This window comes from Microplitis mediator, chromosome 2, assembly GCF_029852145.1.
Source record: "Microplitis mediator isolate UGA2020A chromosome 2, iyMicMedi2.1, whole genome shotgun sequence".
Lineage (NCBI taxonomy): Eukaryota > Metazoa > Arthropoda > Insecta > Hymenoptera > Braconidae > Microplitis > Microplitis mediator.
In genome coordinates this window covers 15,831,770-15,856,909 of record NC_079970.1, presented here as the reverse complement: position 1 = coordinate 15,856,909, position 25,140 = coordinate 15,831,770, and the positions used below count along the sequence as shown (strand labels likewise).

General features: G+C 34.9%; 1 protein-coding gene across 2 annotated transcripts in view; it reads left to right on the top strand.

Moving 5' to 3' along the window:
- Positions 1 to 25,140, top strand: part of LOC130664138 (protein madd-4) — a 328,261-nt gene that overhangs the window by 272,467 nt on the left and 30,654 nt on the right. For both annotated transcript variants that reach the window (XM_057463924.1, XM_057463923.1), the window contains exons 7-8: positions 2,768 to 2,909; positions 8,971 to 9,100. In XM_057463924.1, the coding sequence (XP_057319907.1) occupies positions 2,768 to 2,909; positions 8,971 to 9,100 (272 nt within the window). The remainder of the gene's footprint in view (positions 1 to 2,767; positions 2,910 to 8,970; positions 9,101 to 25,140) is intronic.

Genomic DNA, 25,140 nt, shown 5'->3' with positions numbered 1-25,140 from the left:
AATATTCTAAGATTAAAAATTGATTGCGATACATCAAAGCGTCGTACTTGAAATTAGTACTAATATTTGAAATAAAAAGCCTAGTAGAATGTCAAACGACGAGTAGATATAGAGAATAATATCATCATAACTAATGTTAATCATGTTATTGATATATCATATCATTTATACACTGTCGATAAAACAAAATTGTATATACCCACTGAATTGAGATGTATGGATTTTATAAGTGTCACACTGCGATAATATGAATTTAAGTAGCTCCATGAATGTACTAAAAAGTAGGAGAACTAATGCAATAGCAAAATTTGATTGAATGAATGGTAAAATAAGTAATTTCAGTGGTCTAGGCATATATATACAGGCATGAAAATTGAAGCTTATTCGAAGAGCTTTCAGATGGATTTGATGTAATATATAAATACATATATAAACTTTTGAACTGAATGTATTTCCTGACTCAGCTCATCGAGCTGAGTTTAGAGGTAGCAAAATTTTTCAAAAATTCCATCATGAGGACAAATACAATAGTTAGATTTTTATGAAATCTACTAAAAATTCCAAACTAAAAAATTTTTTTTCCCATGTTATTTAAATAGGAAAGCGAATTTTTCGATGTGCTAAGCTCCTGATTGACTTAGAATTTTTTTTCAAGTAATGCATAGTCATACAGAACCATGTATGGCCTTATATGATTTATATATGCCCATGCATGACTGTATTAAAAAAGTTGGTATGCCCATTTATGGCCATACATGCTCCATGTATGACTATATACACGGAGAAAAATGTATAGTAAAAATTACAATACTATAGTAATAAAATTTACTAACAGATATGAAAAAATACATTCTGTATTGTAATTATTACTAAACGTTTAGTAAAATTTACTAGTTAGTAATAATTACATAATAAGATATTAAAAATTACTATACGTAATGTATTTTTTGCTAAGACGATTATATTTTTTACTATTTGTATAGTAAATTTTACTATCAAGTACTATTAATAAATACAAATTTAAGAATGTAAATTTTCTAATACAATATAGGATTGTTACTGTATAAAATATTAAAAATTACTATACGCAATGTATTTTTGGCTAACACGATTATATTTTTTTACTATCGGTATAGTAAATTCTACTATGTATAGATTAAATTAAGTTGGTGGGGATAGCATATACAAAGATGTATTACAAGTTTTGAAACTTCTGTTCAAAGGACGCATCGGGCCGTCAGACATTGGAAAGGACTCACGCGCGGGAGATCAGGGTTCGAATCTCGGTTGAATCGAGTGATTTTTTAAAAAACAAAAATCCTCACCAACATCAATACAGATGACAAAAATAATAATAATAATGATCAATAATAATAAAAAGTTGAAAAACTGTTAAAAATTCAATTTAATTTTTTCCATTCTAATATAGTAAAATTTACTAAACGGGATAGTAAAATTTACAAAATGGGATAGTAAAATTTACTAAACGACTTGTAAAATATGCTAATCTGTTTATGAATTTTTCATATAAATCATAAGCGTTTCAAGATTACTATCCAAATTTAGTAATTATTCTCATATTTTTTAGTAAAATTGACTATATTTTTTTCTACGTGTATGCTTCATATGTGAACTATATACGGCCATATATGTTTTATTTTTCAAGGGGATTAAAAACGATTAAAAATTTAATCGTTTTCAATAGACGATTAAAGATTTTAAATTGTCATAAATCGTTTTTAATCTTCATGTGGGACCAGAAATCGCAATATTATTTTACGATTAAAGACAATTTATGACGATTAAAAAATTTCAAATCATCATGGATCGTCTTTAATCGTAAAATAATTTTGCAATTTCTGGTCCCGCATGAGGATTAAAAACGATTTAAAACTATTAAAAATTGAATCGTTTTTAATCACCTTTAATCATCAATTGACGATTCAAAGCGATTAAAACATTTTCAATCGTCATTAATCGTATTTTCTAATCTGGGAGTAAATACCGGGTCTTTAAAAAGTATAATTTATAGTTAAACAGCAGTACTCTTTAGATGTACAATAGAGTATGTTATGCGAATTTTTTGACGATAATTTCAAATGTCGAAACTTGGAAAATTTCTATGAAAATATTTTACTGTTTAAAAAAAATCATAAAATTAATTATCATTATTTTATAATTGATTTATGTTCAAACAAAGAATAACCCCATCACCAAAATAAAAAATTTTTTGTAAAAAATTCTCAGTTTCCAGAAAAAAATATCAAATTTGAACTAAAAATTGTCGCAAGGCCAGAAAAATCACTTTTTTCACTTTAATTAAAGTTTTGAGGGTCTTCCATTACTTATAATAAAAAATAAATATTCTTACCGAGAAGCTGTGAATTTTCTACCAAAGCAATGTCGTGCTTGTATTTTTATAGAAAATGTTTTTACTATTGAAAAAAATTAATGAAAAAGCTAAAAAATAAATCGTTAAAATTCCAAGAATCATCACTACAAAAGTACTTAATATTAAAAGCTCAACTCGTCAGGGAATTTTGATTTTGATGTAGAGAATCACTCCACAAAATTTAAGCAAAATCCGCGGAGATCACACTTAAAAAAAAATTTTATTTGGTGGAATGACCCATATATAGGACACAGTGTCGTCTTTTAAATCTATTAAGATACTAGTCCTACGGTAAAATAGCTTACACATTGCATTACATACATTATATTTTTTATAACATTTTAATGAATAAATGAATCATTCTATTGTTCACAGATTGTAGGCTGTGATATGAAAGTAGGCAGTGGTAAAACGAAAGATCTTTGCGGTGTATGCGGTGGCAATGGTTCAACTTGCCAGTCGAGATATTCATGGAGCCTGGAATCGATATCTGCTTGTTCTAAATCTTGCGGTGGTGGTAATTATCTTATTCTTGTTATATCATTTACTCCTCTTGATTCTCAAAGAAATTATCAAGTAATTATCGTGTGGTATAATTGTACGACCAAACGAGCCCTTACGGGCAAAGTTCGATCGAAATTACGTTACACATCTCGTTCGAAGATGATAACTTGTAGTACTGATTATGTGTAAGCCTCACAACGTTTAGAGTTTAAATTTGAAAAATTTTTGCCGCGCTTTGCGCCATCTATAAGATATACTTATCTGTTACCGACTGTTGTTCCTCATGTTGTTCAGAGATTCCTGTTTTTTTTTTTTTTTGTTAATAAGAATAACGTGCTTGGTAATGCTAAAAGATGCAATGAAAAGAAAATGATCACGGGTAAATAGTTGGGATTCTATAGGGAGGGACTGATCATCTTCGAACGAGACGTGTAACATTATTTCGATTGAACTTCACCCGTAAGGGCTCATTTCATCGTACAATTATGTTACACGTCTCGTTCTCGATGATAACTTATAGATGTTTAGTGTAAATAACTTGCAATCTTAGTTACTCTTATTATTTTATTTCCTTAGTATTAACTATTACTATATTCTGACTGTATTAATTTTTATTGTTAATAATTGCACGTACAACCTGCTCTTTCGACACATGAATCGGTTGATTATAAAACTTTGCGAACATCTTTGATCGTTCTGTCCATCCTGCTGTACGGCGAATGGTGTCGATGTTGACTCCAAATTTGTAAGCTGACGACACTGCGGCGTGCCGTGTGCTGTAAGCTGAGAATAGTTTAGTGTCAATTCCTGATTTCCCTAGTAGTCCCTTCATCCAATGTCCCAGAGTTTGTGCTGAAACTGGTTCGTGCGGTTTGATTGTAGATATCAATAGCCTTGAATTATCTGGGGCTCTTAAGTCCTTTGTATTTGGAACCTTAGAATGGGCGTGGCTTAGATATTAGTCATCTGGTGGCCAAGAAATAAACTACTCAAAGTAGGCTGCTTTGAATGTTTACTATATTAAATCTACTGGCTTATTTATGTTTTGATAATTTATTTAAATTATTATGTGTAAAAGATTATTATAGTAAATAATGCATGTTTTAATTCATCCCATCTGTTAATTTGTTAGTGGAGCACCTCAAAGTAAAAAATTTTACCGGCAATGAAAATATAATAAATTACAGACACTTGTTGAAGTTTGGTAAGGTTAATGAGGACAATAATTGTTTAAAAATTATTACTTTTTGTCTTTAATCATCAAGTATTCGAGATGATCTGGATAAAATAAATGGTGAAATTTTCAAAGGTGGAAGAACCGTGGCTATGAGTTTTTTTTGTTAAGTTGGTTTGATGTTTCATGTCAGTGTATGGTAGCAAAACTGTTTTATTTATACCAGAAAATATCAAAACGGCCGAATTTTTCTTCTTGAGCCTATTTGTTTTTTAAAGTCACAACGATTCCAATTTTTCGAGGAATATGAAAAAACGAACACTGTCATTTTTAGAAGCACGACTTTTACAACCATGCAAACAATATATGTTACTTTTAATTTTTGTTGATGGAAATCACATGTTTATAAATCATAAATTTTTTTAAATTAAACGAAAATAATTTTTCAATTCTTAAAAACTCAATAATTAAGTATTTACTATTTATATCAGCTGATAGACGTATAGACACATGTAAACATTCATGATTTAGCCTACTTTGAGTAGTTTTAGCTTTAACCACCAATTAGCGTATCAGAATTCTAAGGTCCCAATACTCTAGGTATTCTTTAATTATTGATGCCATGTACATGCCAGGTTTATTTTTAAAATAAAATTGGCTCTGGAATTTTTACGGTGACCCCTGATTTTAAATATTTAATGTTATTAATATCAATCAATGCTAGGGTCTGTAATCTTTGCGCAGTCGTTAGCGCTAACAGAGTGGCTACTTTTTCTCCAATTTCCTTAGTAGTCAGGCTGTTAAGTAGATGAAGCGACACGAGATACTACAATACTGGGAGTGTATCCCATGTGCAGTCGTATTTTGAAGTTGGAGGCTTTTGTTTATATATCCCTTTCATAAATCTTAAAATTTGGCCATCCTTAGAGATCTTTTGTATCGATGTTAAAGATATGGCTGCCCTAGATGTATTTAATGTACTACAATTAGCGCCGTCTTGCCATCTTCTAGTTAAAAAGGCTATGACATCAGTCGAATTTGTGTTAAACATGTCGATTTTATTCTCTATAGACAATTGAGACCACAATTTTAATGAGCCTTGGTATTGTTTTTTCGTAGCTGGACTGAGCGATTTAAACATGTCCTGGCTTAATCCCCTTCTGATAAAGCTCACCATGATAATTTCCCCACTAGTAGAGAGAGATTGGATGCTAGTGGGTGTTTCTTCGACCTGCAAGGAGAAATTAGTAAATTTTTGTTAGGCTCCAGTATCAAATGGGGTTCAATAAGAAGAGAATTGAAGAAAGGATACCAAGGTTTTGTTGACCACATTGGTACAATCATTATACCCTCTGCTTTATCTATAATTATTTTCCTTAGAGCCTTTAAAATAAGAGAACATGGAGGAAACGCGTAGAAATCCGTATTATTCCATGGAATCGTTAATGCATCTACGAATGATGCCTGTGGTTCTGCAAATCTAGAGCAAAATGTTTCGCACTTTTTATTTGTTCGTAATGCAAAGAGGTCTATTGTAAATGGACCAAACTTCTTCTGAACATTATAAAAATATAGCTTTGGGATAACTCCTAATCAGTATCCATGTTAGTGATTCTAGAAGCGGCATCTGCTTCCACGTTCTCTTTTGATGGTATGTATGACGCGACAACCCAGAGTGTCCTATCCTCGCACCATAACCAAATTTCTCGCGCAAGTTTGCTCAAGTGAGGAAACTGTACCCCACCCATCTTATTTACATATGCTATGGCAGTGGTGTTTTCTAATCGTAACAATATTTATTTCCCTGATAGGTGTAAAGCGAAACACTTTAATGCAAAGGAAGCAGCTTGCAGCTCTAAATAATTTATGTAGTGTCTTCTTTCTTCCTGGCTCCAAAACCCGAATACACTCTTTTTCTCACCGTGTGCACCCCGACCCGTTAAGGAGGAGTCTGAGAATATCTCTAGTGTGAATTGTTGAGTTCTGATTGGATTTATCCCAATCTGAGCATTTTTAATCTACCACGTAATATTTTCTGCTAGCTCTTCCTTTACCAACATTTCTGATTCATAATTATTGCCATTTATGGCTAAAGCAAGACATTTTTCTCGCTCTTATCTCTTGCAATAAACCGGACCATAAGCTATCGCCGAACATGCTGCCATTAAAACACCCAATATATAAGCTATTCCGCGTATCTTATACCGATTTCCGATTTTTAAGTTTATAAGTAAAGATATTATTTGATTTTTCTTTTTATCTGTTAATTCTAAAATTAAATCTTTTGTGTTAGTATTAAATTCTCAATATTTACATACGTTTTGAGGTATAAGTGAGCTTTTATTATAATTTATAATTAAGCCCAATCTTTTCAGGATTTTAATCACTTTATTAATATTCCGTAAACATTGTCAATATGATAGACACGTGATCAATATATCGTCTAGATATATTATAAGTAATATTTCCTGACGCCTGAGATAATTCATTACCGGCTTCATAATCTTGGTAAAGATGTACGAACTTATACTTACTCAAATGGAAGACAAGTAAATTAAAATAACTTGCCTAAAAATACAAATCTTGAGTATTTTTTAAATTTCTTATGAATTGGGATCATATAAAAAGAGTCCTTAAGGTCCATAGAACCTAGGTAGGCATTGAGCATAACTAGCTGCTTTGCTGCTCGAATGTCTTCCATTTTGAAGTGGACCAAATCTATGAATTTATTTAATTTTTTAAAATTTATAATAAACCTATATGGTCCATCTGTTTTAGGAATCGTAAAGAATGAGGAAAGAAACTGTCCAGGTGTAGGTTCACATGGCTCGATCGCTCTTATTTTCAAGAGTTTATTGATTTCGGATTCGGTAATTTCTAAATCTTTGTCATTGCCACGATACTCAGGTGGTGGAGTATCTTGGTATGGTGGCTCCTTTAAAGGTATTTGGTATACTCTCAAACAATTTATAATAGATTGATCTGAAGTAATTTTTACCCATTCTTGGACAAAATACTTCAGTCTACCTGAAATTACCGGGTTAGTTATTTTCTCAGCGTGTACTGGCCCTCCGATTTGCTGTATTGTCTCGACGAGCTCTGTGGTGTGCTCTGGGGCATATTCTGTGTGCGGCTCCTGAACTTGATCGTTGGTTTCTTTTGGAATTGACCCACCTGCTTGTACCTTGCAGGTGGGTTCTTCCTGTTTCCCTGATCCTTGTTTTTTGACCAGGTTGATTTTGTTGTTTTTTTATCTGCAGCGTTTATGCCCGCTGTTATCTTTTCTATGGTCTTAGCCTCTTTCACTTGCTCTGTGAAATCGTTTCCATAGAGCTATTCATCTGCCTTAGAGGCATCTATCGCTGGTTTTATAGACTTAAAAAGCAGAAGTGTAATGAATGACTTTCTGGCAACAGACTGTTGAAGGAATACGTCCGTCAGTGGTTGTCCCGCATATGACAAATATTCGAGAAATTTCTCTTGGTCGATTTCGTTTGACTCTCTGTCTAGAACCATCGATATTGTTGCCCCTAGCGCAGACAATGCGGAGTCCACAATGTTTTTGGTTTCGAGGAAGTGCTTGTCCCTCTTGACAGCAATTTCAGACAGCACCGGCATAAATTCTCGGTTAACTTTAGGAGCTTCAGTAAACAAAAATCCTTTCCTAGTCCATTTAGTCCATGTAGTGACTAATTCCGGTTGGAAGTCGATCTTTAGCTATTTTGATGAGGGAGTCATGACCTAAAATCTTTAAAATTTCCTCCATACATCGAGAAAAAAAATACTATTTTCCAAACAAGAATTTCTTGGTTCAAGAAATCCGTTCAAAACATTTATTTTTTTATTATTAATTATCAATTTCTTGAGAAAAGAGCATCAAATTTATTTTTGTTATTATATGAATTTGATATTATATTATTAGTAAACAAAAGAATAGCTTTACTTAAATTAAATGAAAATTATTTCCTTCAATTCTACGAATTCTTGAGACAAAATTATATATTCTTGAAAATTATCAAGAATATATGTTTTTGTCTCAAGTAAATGTTCTTGATAAAAGTATTTTATTTTTCTCAGTGTAGCTGCTGAGTCTTTTGTAGTCTCTGTCTTCTCGTTGCTCTCAGTTTTTCCTGTCGTGTCTACAGCTTCGCTGTTGTCCTGTTCCTTGTCAGCGATTGAAGTAACAACTTCATTTGTGTTCACTAGAGCTGCGTGTACAAACAGAGGACAGGAAAAAGGAGAGATAAATCAGTAAAAATAATTCTTCCAATAAGAATTATAATCTACTAGAGCTAAATTGTTTTGTCTTACTGACAGGCCCGGACTTATTGTGCAACTCAAGAGTTAATTTTGTTCTTGTTGAACATAGTCGTGAGTATGGCCAGCCAAATATCGTGTGGATATTTTTGGCTATGCTTAAATATTCGTGTGGAATGTTTTAAGCTATAAATTTTTTGATCACCAGTATCAGATTTTATCTCAGATGGAGGTATATTCTCTTTCTCTGGTAGACCTTTTTTATTATTTTTGCATTATTTGCAATCTTTCATCAGATCGATCTCGACTTCTATGTCTCTTCCTCTCCCTTGATGATGATCTCGAGTGCTTCCTCTTCTTCATCGTTGAATAGTCAGATCGTTGAAATTTAATTTGTTAATGAGCTTTAATGATACTCGTAAACGTGTTTGCTTTACGCACAACGAAAAGATATGAGAAACAACAGTCGGTAACAGATAAGAATATCTTATAGATGGCACAAAGCGTGCCAAAATTTTTTAAATTTTAACTCCAAACGTTGTGAGGTTTACACATAATCAGTACTACAAGTTATCATCGAGAATGAGACGTATAATATAATAAAAGAATTTTAATATAATTTTACTTTTTTATTCCATACTAGGTTTTAAAATGGCCATAGCAATTTGTAAATTGCTTCAAGATGACAGCACAGTTGATGAAAGAAAATGTGATCTTGATAAAAAACCAACGAAAACAATATTACCATGTAATACACATCCTTGTGCAACAAAGTATGTTAATCAATATTTTCATTTTTTATTAACTGTATAATTTTGGATATCAATCCTTAGTAAGTAACTTGGTCGTTTTTATATTTAATTATTTGTTATTAGGTGAGTTATGCGCGCAAAAGAATTAAACTTAATTAATTGGACTAAAGTTGAATAAAGTTTATCAATTTGAATAAATTACTACTTGTTAATAGCTATAAATGAGGAAATTATATATATAAAAGTGTGCCAAAAAAAATCGATATTTCTTATTCTACTCTCACCTCAAAATATCATTGGATATATCTAAATAAAAATTCGGTCCGAAGGACAGCTCTTGATTTCAATTTTAAGATGTCATCCATGAAACTTTAAGATTTCGCATTTAAATAACACGTGAAAAAAGTTTTTTAACAGTATTTTCTCCTGCAAGCTGGGAAGAAAGTTTTGATCGATAAAATGAATGAATAGGTCTTTCTTAGCATTAAGTTTTTGACAAAAAATTTCATTGAGTCAAATGTCAATTATCGATATTTGAGTTTCTACGGATGTTTAAAATTTTAATTTTCTAAAATTTCGCGTTTTCTGCATTTTGCAGCTAAGTTATTGGAGATAGAACAAAAAGTTAAATGGCGATTTTGTAGTTCGTTTGATGCCATATCAAAAAAGTTCTATTGAATTTTTCATATAATTAACAACAACAAAGATACAGCCTCACAAAATTTCTTTTTTCTAATTTTCGCTTTTATCAATTGAACTATTGATGATAGAACAAAAAATTTCGTACAAATTTTTTAGTGTATCAAATTTGCAACAAAGTTGTAAAGGTGAAAGTTACAGAACTTGCTAGTTTTTATTTTTACGATTTTTCAACTATGTCATGTAATATATTAATGATAGATATAAAATTTGAATAACAAATATAAAGGATCCAGGTGACAATATTTGGCCGAAAAAAGGCCGAAACAGCTTAATTTGGCTGAAATCACGCCGAAATTCTAAAATTTTATTGAAAGAGGCCGAAAGTTGACCAAAAACACGCCGAAAATTTTTTAATGTTATTACACAGGCCGGCAATCGGTCGTAAGAAGGCCGAAATATTTTGATTCTTCTTAAAGAGGCCAAAAATTGGCCGATATTTGGATGACATATGAATCGGCCTTTTTTTGGCCTATTTTCGGCCAGAATACATTTTTTTAACTTCCCGCTAAGAAAATAAATTATTTTCAAAAAATTCGGGAAGTTATTGTTTTCACCCCGATTTGCGAAAGTCGCAATTTCATCAGATGTCGACGTTTCGAGGTCCTAGGAAGCTATTCTGACTATTTTCAGAATGATGTCCGAGTGTCTGTATGTATGTATGTGTGTGTGTGTGTGTGTGTGTGTGTGTGTGTGTGTGTGTGTGTGTGTGTGTGTGTGTGTGTGTGTGTGTGTGTGTGTGTGTGTATGTATGTATGTAAACTCTTTATAACATTCTATCTAATGAACCGATTTGGATGGTTGAGGCAGCAATCGAAAGAGCATGTTGGCCATCAACTTTTTTGATAATTACAGAACATTTGATCAAATAGACTCGAAAATATTGGCGAATAACGAAAAAAAAAATTTTTTTTTTTAGTTTTTTATTGATTTCTGAGAAGCGATATATACGATCAATTTTAAAATATAATCAGCTCCAGAACTCAAAGCGCGTCGATTGCCGCCTTAGCCATCTCAATCGGTTAATTTGTTCAAGAGATATTGCGAGAGAAAGAATTGGTAAAAAACAGTTATTTGTACATATCTTTGAGAAAACTCAACCAATCAATTCCAAAATCTGATCAGCTCTAGAACTCAATAAAATACGTTGATTGCCGCCTCAACCATCGAAATCGGTTCGTTCGTTCGTAAGATATCGTGGGAGGAAGAAATGCTAAAAAAACGTTTTTTTTTTCGAAAAGAATGGCATACAAGAGTATTTTCAAGTTCGAAGAGCTCGAAAATGTATTCATAACAATGTTTTCGAGGTCAAGAAGCTCGAAAATAGCGGGAAGTTTTGGGCCTGGCCCGCAGGGTCAACCGACGCCCAGATTTTTCGATAAAATTATTGCATGTAAGAATCTTTGGCCGAAAACAGGCCAACATTTGGCTGATATTTGGCCGACAGTCGAATTGACCTGTCTTCAGCCATTTTTCGGCCAGAATATATATTTTTTTATTCAATATAATTATAGTGAGTAAAAATCTTTGGCCGAAAACAGGCCTAAATTTGGCCGACAGTTGAATCGACCTGATAATTTTGTTGAAAAAAAATACATTCTGGCCGAAAATAGGCCAAAAGAAGGCCGATTCAGTTGTCGGCCCAATACCGGCCAATTTTCGGCCTCTTTTAGAAGAATAAAATCTTTTGGACCTTTTTACGACCTTTTGTCGGCCTGTTTAATAACATTAAAAAATTTTCGGCGTGTTTTTGGTCAACTTTCGGCCTCTTTCAATAAAATTTTAGAATTTCGGCGTGATTTCAGCCAAATTAAGCTGTTTCGGCCTTTTTTAGGCCAAATATTGTCACCTGTATACTTTACATTTGTTATTCAAATTTTATATCTATCATTAATATATTACATGACAGTTGAAAAATCATAAAAATAAAAACTAGCAAGTTCTGTAACTTTCACCTTTACAACTTTGTTGCAAATTTGATACACAAAAAAATGTGTACGAAATTTTTTGTTCTATCATCAATAGTTCAATTGACAAACGCGAAAATTAGAGAAAAGAATATTCCTTAAGAGGAAAGAATATTTCTTATATCATGACTTCAGAAAAAATTTTCGTATTTTGTTCTGAAAACTACATTTAAAAACACAAATTTTAAGAAAAAAAAAAAGTGCCAAAAGATTAATTTTTGAGAAAGTTATAGCAATTTAAAAAAAAAGAGCGGTTTTTTTCAAAAATTCGTAACTTTTTTTGGGTTGGGTAAAAAAATCTGAAAAAATTCAGGAAAATGTCTTTGGTAGGATAAAAAATGATAAAAAAGTTTCAGCGAAATCGAAGGGGGTCGGGTCAAAACTTAATAAAAGTAATTTGATATTCAGATCGAAATATTAGATTTTTATTTTTTGAATCACACTTTTTTATTATTTCTTTGTCGGTAACTGTCTGCAATAGAAAAATAGTTTCAGTATTGAGAAAAGACTTTTCGGCTCGACGCCAAAAGTGTTTTCGTGTGACGTCGTTTTGAAAACGAGAAAGCAATACAGAGTAAAAGAGATGTCGGTCGACTGAATTTCTCGTTGCAATACACACCCTTTTATGCCTCTAGAACGGCCATTAACTAAAAGAAAAGCATTGTAAAGTTATTTCATGTTTTTTTCCTTTCATTTTCTCAATTTTCTTTCCTTCATCTTTTATTCTAAAGTTATAGTAAAAAAATATTACTGTAAAATGAATATATATATATATATATATATATATATATATATATATATATATATATATATATATATATATATATATATATATACTAGCCGTTACTCACCCGTTTCATTGGGCGTATATTAAAGTTTAGTGATGATTTTTTTTTTATGATTAAGTTATTGTTATAACTATGGCTTCTACTTGTGACTTCCTTTGCAATCGTATTCACATAATCGTAATAAGTTTTAATAAATTAATAACATACACTCAAATTATAAATTATGACATCATAATTATAATGATCGGACGAAAAAAATTATTCATTTATTTTTATTATGGCCTACATGTCATAATAAACTTTCATCTCTGTAGGTAGAGCCTGTAGGTCTCGATATTGTAAGGGTATGCCCTAGCTTCCCCGTACCAGAAAGTTCGGACAGTCCTTCTTAGTAATCTCCAGCAGTAGTTGGACACTGGGTTCGTTGATGTCGGACGTAGCCAAGTTCGTGGCTTGACTAGGATAGGAAAAACTTATGCTAAGAAATAAATTTAATTACAACCAAATTTATTTCAGTTCAACACTGATTTGTTTATTTACTAAAAATAAAAAATTTTTTTACTTTCTTATAAATTATATATAACAAATTACAACTGACTTTACTCAAAAGAGCACTACTGCGCATGCGCCGAAATTTGCGTCTTGTACTCGATGTCACTAAACTTCAAGACCTCGAATACTCGCACTCAATTTATTTTAACTTATTACCGAGAACTTTTCTTAATAAATTTTATATAAGTGACGTTCGACAGGCTACGAATTTACAATGGATTTTCAGGTGTCGAGGGGAAAATACCCTGACAGTAAAATTTTGTTGAATAAACGATTCTTCTCGTGTATTGAGACCCGAGATCAGAAGCAATAAAATGAAATGCAATTTTATAAAAGACGATGCACGAAATTTAACTCAACAATTCAACTGTTGTTTGACAAACTTATCTTAGTGAGAACAAAAACTTACATCCACCTGTCCCAGGTGCCTGGCCATGATGAGGTTAGCAGTGAACGTGGAATGAAGTGCAAATCAAACGACGTTGGACCCAAACGTGATAGATAAATCTCACCAACAATTTTGACAAAATTTTTTCTGAGGCGTCTGCCTGACTATGAAACTCACTCTCTATTCAAAACTATCGAAAAGATCAGAACGACTGTTCAGTTTGACTAGCAGGTTGTAATTAATTCTAAAACAAGAAGTCGTCTGGCGACGAGCTGCAGCAGACCCATCCCCTACCGTTGCGCCGGCAAACTAATCGACGCGAGGGCAGATGCGCAGATGGGAAAGGGCGAGAAATTTAATTTTTGCTGACCCGTCAGTTGAACATTAGGTCACCCCGACACAAAATAAAAAAACAGGAACATATTATCTTTGACCCCATCACAACCTCTCTCAAGTAAGTTTCCGAAATAAATACCGGTGATGTTAGATTCGTAAGAATGTGAGAAACATATGTGCCAAAGTTCAACTCGGTAAGTCTCAAAATGATAGAACGGGAGTATAAATAACTTTGACCCTACCGCAGCCCCCCTCGGAGTTGGTTTCCGAAAAAATTTGTTTAACATTTCTTTCTTCCACGATATCTCGCTAACGAATTGACCGATTTTTATGGTTAAGGCGGCAGTCGACGTATTTTATTGAGTTCTAGAGCTAAATATATTTTGGAATTGTTTGGTTGAGTTATTTCAAAGATATTCGCAAATAATTGTTTTTTACCATTTCTTTCTCTCGCAATATCTCTCGAACAAATTAACTGATTGAGATGGCTAACACGGCAATCGACGGGTTTTAATAAGTTCGAGAGCTGAATAGATTTTAAAGTCGATCGTTTAAGTCTTATCTGAGAATTTAATAAAAAACTAAAAAACAAAAAATTTTTTTTTCGTAATTCATTAATATTTTCCAGTCTACTTGATCAAATGATCTGAAATTTTTCAGAAAGTTGATGGCCAACAAGCTCTCTCGATTGTCACTTTAACCTTCCAAATTCATTCATTAGTTAAAAAGTTACAAAGAGTTTACCTACACACACACACACACACACACACACACACACACACACACACACACTTGGACATCAATCTGAAAATAGTCAGAATAGCTTCCTAGGACCTCAAAACGTCAACATCTGATGAAAACTCGATTTTTTAAAATCGGGGTGAAAACAATCACTTTCCGAATTTTTCAAAAATCATCGATTTTCTTGGATTTTCTTCTTCTTGGATTTTCTTGTTCGATTTGGCATGGAATAGCCCATGTTTATGAGGGTGTTTAAAAAAAAAATTTTAGTTTTTAACTTCCCGCTACGAAAATCGTCGATTTTCGGAAAATTCGGAAAGTTATGGTTTTCACCCCGATTTTCGAAAATCGAGTGTTACGTCCGATTAATTTTTATAATTTTCAAAATAATTTTTTTTTATTTATAAAATTTTATAACATTCAATGAGCCACGCGAACAGCAAAATACCTGTTAAGGAAAATCTTAGTGGGGAGAATAATGCGTGCGCCGACCAAAGTAAAAAATATGGAGGGGCAGGTAAAAAAATTTTGGGCCCCAGAAACAAAAGAAAACCCTCGCTCTCTCTTCTGGCCGCAATCATCAAGGTGTAAACAATTTTTTTTTTACAATAAAGAAAAAGAAAAGGAAAAGTGTTAGTATGAATTAAACCAGTATAAATACTTCGTCATATATTGACACAGAAAAATAGGTATAAAATAAAAATTCAAATATTAAATCAAATCTTGAAATGTCCATTTTAGTAATATTCGAATTTTAAAATTAAAATTCAGATACGTGTAATTTAAAATTAAAATATTAAATGTTCAGTTTAGTTATATCAGAATTACAAAATTAAAATTCGAACACGTGTAATTTAAAATTAAAACATTAAATGAAAGTTTGAAATGTTCAGTTTAGTTATTATAACGGTGGGCCCCATAACCACGAACCACAGTTAATTAATTTTTCCCGAATAAATTCAAATTTATAAATTATTAATTATTTATTGTAAATATAAATTTAGGTTTTCTGCTTGCTGGTTCTGAAATCGGAAAAATTATTATAATTATCTCAGGAGTAGGTTGACTCGTTCTGTACCGGACGGGCGGCTGAAAGAGAATACTTATTCTATGTGACGCTGGTGATAAAAGAATTTTAATTGGTAGAGACTCAATAAAATTTATAATTTTTATTTAGCCAAGATCCCAAATGTACAAAAAAATTTCCCCTTTTATTATATGAATTAATTCATTAAATAAATATGTGCGTCCATCAGTAAATTAATTAATGGTTTCGATGCGCGAAGGCTTATCGTACTTGGTGAGATTGAATTCATTAATAGTAAAATTTCGCGTTGTGTTAAAGAGAGAGAAAAAGAATTATAATCCGTAGATTTATATATAATTTGTTTAGAACTTATCAGAATCTTGATCTGCTTACTGACGATACTGGTCGACGATTCTTCTCGACTTGGTCCTAGTGATGTTGGTGTCCAATCGGTTCCACGGGCTCCTGGGATCAGCGTCGGCAGGTTGTCGCACGCGAAGAAAAACCACACTACTCACTTTATACACTTTGGTATTATTTATTTGACCAGATAAACGATTTTTAGGTGTAATATTCAATTTGGTGTATCAAAGCAACACCACGTATCTCAATTAACAAGTTAAATTTTAATTCAAATAAATTATGAAAGAACCAAGCGGAAAGCTTACGTATCACTTACAATAAGTTAAATATATTAAGTTTAATATATCAAAAGAAAAGTTCTAATGAATAATTACTTGACCAGAAAGAATTTTGCGTCGATGCGTTTTCGCTAACGGAACTCTAGTGTCCGTCTCGGGTCAGTTCTCTGGGCCACCAACCTGCGTTGACCTCACCTAATTATGCGCAGGGACTAATTTGCGGTCCCATGCTGCGTGAAATAATCCCCTAAATTCTAACGCAGAGACTAGACCAATTCGGTATCGCGCCGAGTGCTCTACCAGTTGAGCTATCCGGCACTATACTATATTCCGTTCAATTTGATCTATAATTTATTCAGCCACACCGTCCATCGTACGGTAATACACCATTTAAATACAGTGGAAACCTAAATCTAATCAGCTCTAGCACCTGATAAAAGCTATCGCTTGACATCCGTCCGAAAAAAATAGTAGAAAACGGTTTTATATAAATATCGTCGAAACGGCTGAACCAACCATTCACAAAACTTTATCAGCTCTAGAACTCAATAAAACGCACCAATTGCTGCCAAGAACGTCCCAATCAGATAATCCGTTCAAGATATATCGTCGACGAAATAATAAATGTAAAATCTATATCTACTTTTTTTATTGAATAACATCATAATAACTTAACAAAATTACTCAAAACTTATATGTTCTTCTTTATGTAAGTCATTAAAAGTGACTGCTTAAAAATCTTCATGTTCGTTCGTATCACGATGTACTTACACTATATAGATATAACGTATCACGTAAATACTTAGTTTTGAGTTAATTATTGAACATAATTGTGAATAATTATATAAGAAACGCTCATTCATTAATTATTTTGGATTCTAAATTTTTAAACTTTAACATAAAACGTAACCCTTTTAAGCTTGAAAAGCGCCTAAAAGAAGGAAAACAAAGGTATTTTTGAGCTCGACAATGTATTTATACTAATGTTTTTGAGCTTTTAGATCGTGTGCGTCCGGAGATATTTAAAAAATAAAATTTTTTCAAAAATGTTTTATTTGGAAAACTTTTAATTTAGTCGATTGATTAATTCCAAAATGTAATCAGGTCTAAAACTTTATAAACCACGTCAAATGCCACCTCAACCATCAAAATCGGTTTATTCGATCAAGAGAAACCGTTAACGAAATAATTAAAAAAAAAATTTTTTTTTTAGTTTTTCGAAATGTCTCAAAATGACTTGATAAATCGATTTCAGAATCTGACCTCAACCGTTTCAATCGGTCAATCCGTTTGATAGATATCGTTGGAGAAAAAAAATGGGTGCGTGTACTTATGTACGCGCGTAAGAATTTTTAACTTCCCGCTAAGAAAATTGAAAATTTTCAAAAATTCGGGAAGTTATTGGTTTCGGTCCGATTTGCAAAAACTGAATTTCTATCAAATTTGGACGTTTTGAGGTTCTAGGAAGCTATCCTGACTAATTTCACGATGATGTCCGAGTGTATGTATGTGTGTATGTACGTCCGTATGTATGTATGTAAATATTCATAACTCTTGAACGGATGAACCGATTTTGATCGTTGAGGTGTCATTCGACGCGGCTTGTTAATGTCTTGAGGCCGTAAAAATTTGAACTTAATCGGTAGGGTGCGTTCAGAGATATTTCAAAAATAAAATTTTTTCAAAAATGTTTTATTTGGATAACTTTTAATTTGCTCGATGGATTGATTCCAAAATCTAATCAGCTCTAAAACTCTATAAGCCGCGTCGAATGCCACCTCAACCATCAAAATCGGTTCATTCGTTCAAGAGAAACCGTTGACGAAAGAATTCAAAAAGAAATTTTTCTTTGGTTTTTTTGAAATTTCTCAAAAACGGCTAAATAAATCAATTTCAAAATTCGACCAGCTTTAGAACTTGATAAAACGCGTCGATTGCCACCTCAACCATCAAAATCGGTTAATTCGTTCGCGAGATATCGTGGGAGAAAGAAATGCTAAAAAATGGTTTTTTACAAAACAATGGCATACAAAAGTATTTGCGAGCTCGAAGAGCTCGAAAATATATTCACAATAATGTTTTCGAGCTCAGCGAGCTCGAAAACAGCGGGAAGTTTTGGGGCTGGCCCGCAGGGTCAACTGACAGACCGATTTTTTTTAATTGCATTCAAATAATTATTTACAATAAAATTCGAATGTTGTTTTTAAATTATGTCCACTGCCGTAGCATCTTCTTTTGATTGTAATAGTTTTTACACATTTCCGCATTTGTTTTACCCATCTTGAAAACTGGAATCGAAACCTAGTACCATTAATAATCATCAAATCTGAACTAAAAGAATCTTAGATTGATGAATAAGATTTATTGTAGAAAATTAGATATTATAAATCAATAATTGGAAGATCGATCGAACTTACCTATAAGTGATGGTCGATCGAAATTATATGAACCGTCTCGTCCGAATAGATCAAGATGTAGTCACGCTTTACCGATAGGTCTGAGTACTATTTTTCACAGATTTTAATCCCAAGTATTAAGAATTTTTATTGTGGTGCCCTCTCTGGATGCCTTTGTGCCCTGTGTATCTCTGGACTTCATTACGTTTTGAGAGGAAGGGAGAAAAAAAGAATTAATCGAAAATTGGGTGCGATTTAGGGAGGGTACTTGATCTATTTGGACGAGACGGTTCATATAATTTCGATCGACCATCACTTACAGGTAAGTTCGATCGATTTTCCAATTATATTTCACCGTCTCGTCCTCTAGATCAAGATGTAGCCATTCAGAAAGACGCAGATTAATTTTTTTTTTTTTTTTTATTCACACTCCGTTTTTGACAATGTATCATTTATAATATGTAATATTAAGCTAAATTATATTATTTTCGGTTCTTGGACAACATTGCTGTCACAAAATTTTCTTGTTTTACCTGAGGAATATTGTATACTTCCGCAAACATCCTAGATTTTTCAGTCCAACCAGCCATTTTTCGGATGGTCTCTATATTGAGGCCTTTCAGTGCTGCAGCTGGAGCAGCGGCATGTCTAGTGCTATGAGCCGAGAAAATTGGTGTATCCACACCACTCTCGGCTAAGGTGACCTTCACCCATTTACTAATAGTTTGCGACGATGCAGATGTGTGAGGCTTCTTGGTAATTATAATCAAGTGCAGGCTCTAATTGATATTTATCTAAATTTAAAATAAATCCAAGTGATTCTAGCAAGCCTCTTGCTCTGCTAACATTACTCAAGCATTCTTTATACGATTGACCAATTATCAATATATCGTCAATATAAACAGCTGATATAATTCCTCTTTCTCTTAACCACTGACTTATTGGCTTTAATAGTTTAGTGAATACTTGTGGGGCCGTGCATAAGCCAAACGGCAGACAATTAAACTCATACAGGATTCCCTGAAACCTAAATCGTAAAAATTTTCGATATCGATTATCAATTGAAACTAAATAATATAAATCTTTCAAGTCTAAAGTTGCCATAAAACAACCCTTGGTTACCAAACGTTTGACCGTTTTTAGATCCGCCATTTTAAAGTGGAGTGCTGAGATGAACTTATTCAGTTTTTTCAGGTTTAAAATAAACCTTTTTTCACCATTAGGTTTGTCTACGAGAAAGTATGATAATATAAACTGACCTTTTTGATCCCTACACTCGCAGACTACTTTTCGATCCTTTAGATCTTTAATTAATTTTTTGGCAATTTGTTTGTCAGTCTTTGATAATTTTGGCTCTGGTGGAGGCACGGGCTGTCGTACTTTATAAGTAAAGGGTATTTTATAGCCCCTGATTACATTTAAAATCACCGAGTTCGAGGTTATGTTGGTCCATTGTTCAAAAAAGGATCTTAGACGACCTGCTAAACCACTTACCTCTACCGTCGGTGGCTGCTCCGAGATTTTTGGTTGTCCCGCTGAGGATTCACATGACTGTGTTTTTTCCTCAACGGGAACTTTGAGTTTAAAGACCTCCTAGATGTTCGTGATGAATAATATGACTTCCCTGATGAATTTCCTTGATGAGATGAACTTTGACGTGTTGTTGATTTAGAGATTGCTTTAGTTGATTTCTCAATAGTCTCTGCAGACTTCAAAGCTTCCGAAAAATTCGATCCGAATAACAGTGTATCAATTTTACTGTCATCTGCGATTCTTTTCGTTATCGGATTGAGACCCATTAAAATAACCTGCCGTCTGGATGTTGAAATCGAGTGATGGAGGTCCGTTAATATTTTTTCTGCATCATTGAGACCGGAAATTAATTTTGTATGGTCTATATCTGTATCTTGTTTATTTTCTCTATGTTGGAGTATTGACGTTAACAAAGCTCCAATTGCTGACAATGATGCACTAATTTTAGACTGAGCTAACACTTGAAAAGTATCTTTTTTGATCGCTGTTGAGTTTAAGGCTGACTTGACTTCCGGATTTAGGACTGGTGCTTTCATGGTCGCACAATTTTTAGCGGGTGGATATTTTTTCAATAATTCGAGTCTAACCTCCTTTGTGAGTCCATCTTTTAATATACTCAGCCAACGTTCAGCTACAGCGCCGTGAATGTCTGGACCCAAAGGTCCATCTGGTGACGGAATCTCACCTAACAAATTTAATAATTCGGTGTCTGGATATACCGGGATCTGTTCAATATTATTATCGACCGCTGGTTGATTCTTCGCGGCAACCACTGCCGCGCCACCTTGAGAATTATTTGAAGGAGGTGGCGTATCTTTGTCACCACTCTCTCCCTCCTGGTTGACTGTCGAAGGTTGTGTGCCTTTGTCACTAACCTTCTCTGGATTTCCTTTTCCATTGCCTACAATCAGTGCATCTTTGTCACTGGTTTCCGTGGGCTTATCAGAATTTTTCGTAACGGTATAAAGAACATCTTTGTCTCTTCTATCATCATGCCGATGATACTTGCCTTTTCTGTAGTATGACGGTTCACTTTGATCCGATGATTTGCATGACTGTTCACTAGACCAACCACTATACGACGAACTTCTAGAGTATCTAGAGCGTTTTGCACTTCTGTCAGATGAATAACTTTCAGCTGATCGTCTGTCTCTTTTCCGATGACGCCGTCTTGTCTGTTCTCTAACCTCTCGTGTAAGGTTAAGTTGATTTAATAATCTATCATACTTTGACCGACTTCTTGACCGCTTCCTTGTTCTTGAACGTTCCCTTCGTTCTTTACGAGTACCTCTGGGGTAAATTTTTAATTATTGTAAACGATTCGCTTAATTTTAGCGTAAGAAAAAGTTTTTCCGTTGTACTCAAACCGCACAGAAAAACTTTATGAAGTCCGGAGAGACACATGGCACAAAGGCATCCAGAGAGGGCACCACAATACAAATTCTTAATACTTGGGAATAAAATCTGTGAAAAATAGTACTCAGACCTATCGGTAGAGCGTGAATACATCTTGATCTAGAGGACGAGACGGTGAAATATAATAAACATTTGTTCAGTGATGAGTTAAGTCCTCCCGCATACTTGCCATCTTTTTCTCAAGTATCGCTTTATTGTTCGCCACGTGCTTTTACATTAAAGTAATTGATTAACCTTTTTTAGTGATTTGTTTAAACTTACTGAACAACTACTAATTGTTCTCAAAATCATCGCAGTTTCATTCACTATTATTCAAACTATTAATTTAGACTTAAATTCGCATAATTTATCAGTATTAATTATTTAGTTAAAACCAAGTGCATTCGCGGCCACGAGGTAATTGTATTGTCGTGCTTTCTGAGTAAATTCGCGCACTAATTATTGTATGCATTCGCAGTGTTCTGTGAATAGTGTGAATAAAGTTTTTCATTTTTTATTTTAATAATTCGTTGTTTTTAAATTAATTTTATTGCAACCTGACCAACCTAACCAGATCCAATCATTCCTCAGCTTATTCGTCACTAAACATTTTGGTCCTTCGAGAAGGATTGGTCTGGTTATTGTTGCAATAATTTCTATTTGTTCGAAATTTGTGATTCGCTCTTTGTGAATATTGTGTGTGATTCGCTGGACAGCAGCTAAGTGTCGAGGGCATTGCTGGGCACATTGGGTGCCGCCCGCGACGGCTATCTTATACACCGGTACAAGTCAGAGCCAATTCGCATTACTTGGCTTAAGACTTAGCGTTCGGGGTCCAGTGTTAATTCATCAGTGTTAATTTGACCTCAACATGTCATTCGCTCCAAGAGTAGCGCTCCAGGAGAAGCGCATCTTCAACTTTGAGATTTATGGTCAACGCTTGACCGTAGAGTATATGCAATCGCTGACACTCGCTGGAACTGAGACGGAACTTCAATAGCTCGCTGACATGATCACTCGCTACGAGAGTTTGCACGAGAAAATCTACGATGAGAATCCGGAAGTTCTCGAGCATGCGTATCACAAGAACAGTCGCTACGAATTGGGGGCTCAAATGTACAGCGCCATCAAGCTGAGACTTGCTGCAAAAAAGGAAGCGCAGCTCGTCAAGGCTGATGCGGGTCGCCCAGCTGCTGAGACCACCCAGTTTTTAGCTTATGGACAATCCTCAAGTAAGTTACCAGCCATTCGCTTACTAACATTTACAGGTGATTATAAGAAGTTTCGTGACCTCTTCACTTCTCTAATCATCAATGCTGTACAATTGACTGGCGCTCAACGAATGTCTTATTTGAAAACGCAATTGAAGAATGACGCACTCGTTTTGATCAGTAACATGCCCATGACTGATGACTCATCCCCAGTCGCATGGGATTTGCTGGTAAAACGCTACTCGAACTCTCGCAGACTTCTAGGCAACTACCTAGAAGAATTACTCGCCACAAGTCCGGTTCCAAGTCACGCATCGGAAGTCTTGGACTCGGTATTACTCGCTAACCGAAAAGCGCTGGATTCAATTGGTTCAATGAAGGTCCCCGTGGGGGAATGGGATCCAATTCTAGTCCACGTTACTCTCAGACGGCTCGCTCCAGAGTTACGCGAAGAGTGGGAGACTCTTAGCCTTACAGAAGACAGGCCTACGTATGCGAAGCTGTACAATTTTCTCAAGTCCATGTAATGACTTGGAAAAATTCCGCAATTGGGCCGAATTCACAACGGGCTATTGAAAAGTCAAGGTCTCCAGCTGCCGAGCCGCCATACTCGAAAGCAACTCGCTCATGGCCGCCTAGACCTCGTTCACCGTCAACCACTAGTCATTCGCAACAATTCACGGCCACGCAGGTGTACTATACACCGGCAGAGCAGACCAGCGAGCCTGGAATCTGCCCGGCTTGTAAGCAATACAAGGATGCCCCGCTTGAAAGAAGAATTTCGCTGGTCAAGGCTCACCATTTGTACTGGAACTGCTTGGGACGCCACTGAGTAGTAGACTGCAGAACCCAACAGATGTGCCGAACGTGTGGACTAAAACACCACACGACTCTGCACACTGTGATTTCAGCCAGTGCTTCACAACGGGAAGTTGTGACACCAGAGACCTCCGCTAGTGACGCAGGTACCAACTAGTTCCAATGAAGTTTGGTTATCATGCAGAATTCGCTAACAATAGTTTGTTTCAGATTACTCGCTTCAGAACTAAGTGTTGCTGGCTACAGCCGCAGCTTGTCTACTTGCACATTGGTGAGCCAGTCAAGATCAGGATGCTCATTCATTAAGGCTCTGCGCTATCTCTCATGACAAACTCGCTACAGAAAAGGCTTGGACTTAGGCTTCAGCCATCGGAATTCGTACTTTGAGCCGTTGGAAATACACCACTAGAAATTCCTCTTGGGTCGACGACCATTCAGTCCAATTCGTTTTATGGAAATCATTCGCTTACTGTCCAAGCCCAGCTCATGTCCAAATTGTCGGTCAACATGCCGTCATTTACGATAATAGATCAGAAATGGCCTCATCTACAAGGTCTTGAACTCGCTGACCCACAATTCCTACAATCGCGACCCATCGACATGCTTCTAAGAGCAGCGCCAGCAGCTCTCATCATCAATCCGCAACTCCGCAAGGGCCGCAGAATCATTCGCCGATCGCTCAGTCTACGCTCTATGGCTGGATTGGATATAGCTCTTTAAACACCATCACAGATGACCATCAAGTGCACACGCTACACGTTACGGCTGATACTCAGTTTCAAGATCTCATCGCTAAATTCTGGGACCACGAGGAGCCTTAGTTTGAAGGTCAAACTCGCTTTTCTATGGATGATCAACAATCTGAGGATCATTATCGCAGAACACATTACATACGTGCAAATGGCCGATACGTTGTTCACCTACCAGTCAAAGAGCACGATACACGACTTGGAGATTCGCTCAAAGCAGTGCAATTCTCTCTGCGCAGGCTCGTGCACCGACTTTATCACAAATTTTTGGAGGAGTACGAGCAGATGGGACACATGCAGGCTATTTCACTGGAGGACTTGCCTGACTCACATTATTTTCTGCCGCATCATGGTGTGTTAAAGCAGCAGAGCACCATGACGAAGCTACGAATAGTCTTCAACGGCTCCTGCAACACTTCGACTGAAATTTCGCTGGACAGCATACTGCATGTGGGGCCCAAAGTACAAAGCGACATCTGCGACGTACTTCTGAGAATTCGCAGTCACCTAGTTTTGTTTGGAACAGACATTACGAAGATGTTCTGGCAAATTGACGTCGATTCGCAAGACTGGCCGCTACAGTGCATTCTTTGGGAGAAGAATGATCATGAACTTGCTGCCTTTTCGCTCACAACGGTGACTTATGGTACAACCAGTACAGCATTCTTAGCAGTTCACTCGTTACTACAGCTCACCGAGGATGAGGGTAGTAAATTTCCGCTGGCAGTCACTCCGAAGATCAAGTCTCGCTATGTAGATGACATCTACGGTGGAGCTGACACTGAGAAGGAGGCAATTGAAATCGTTAAACAAACTGAA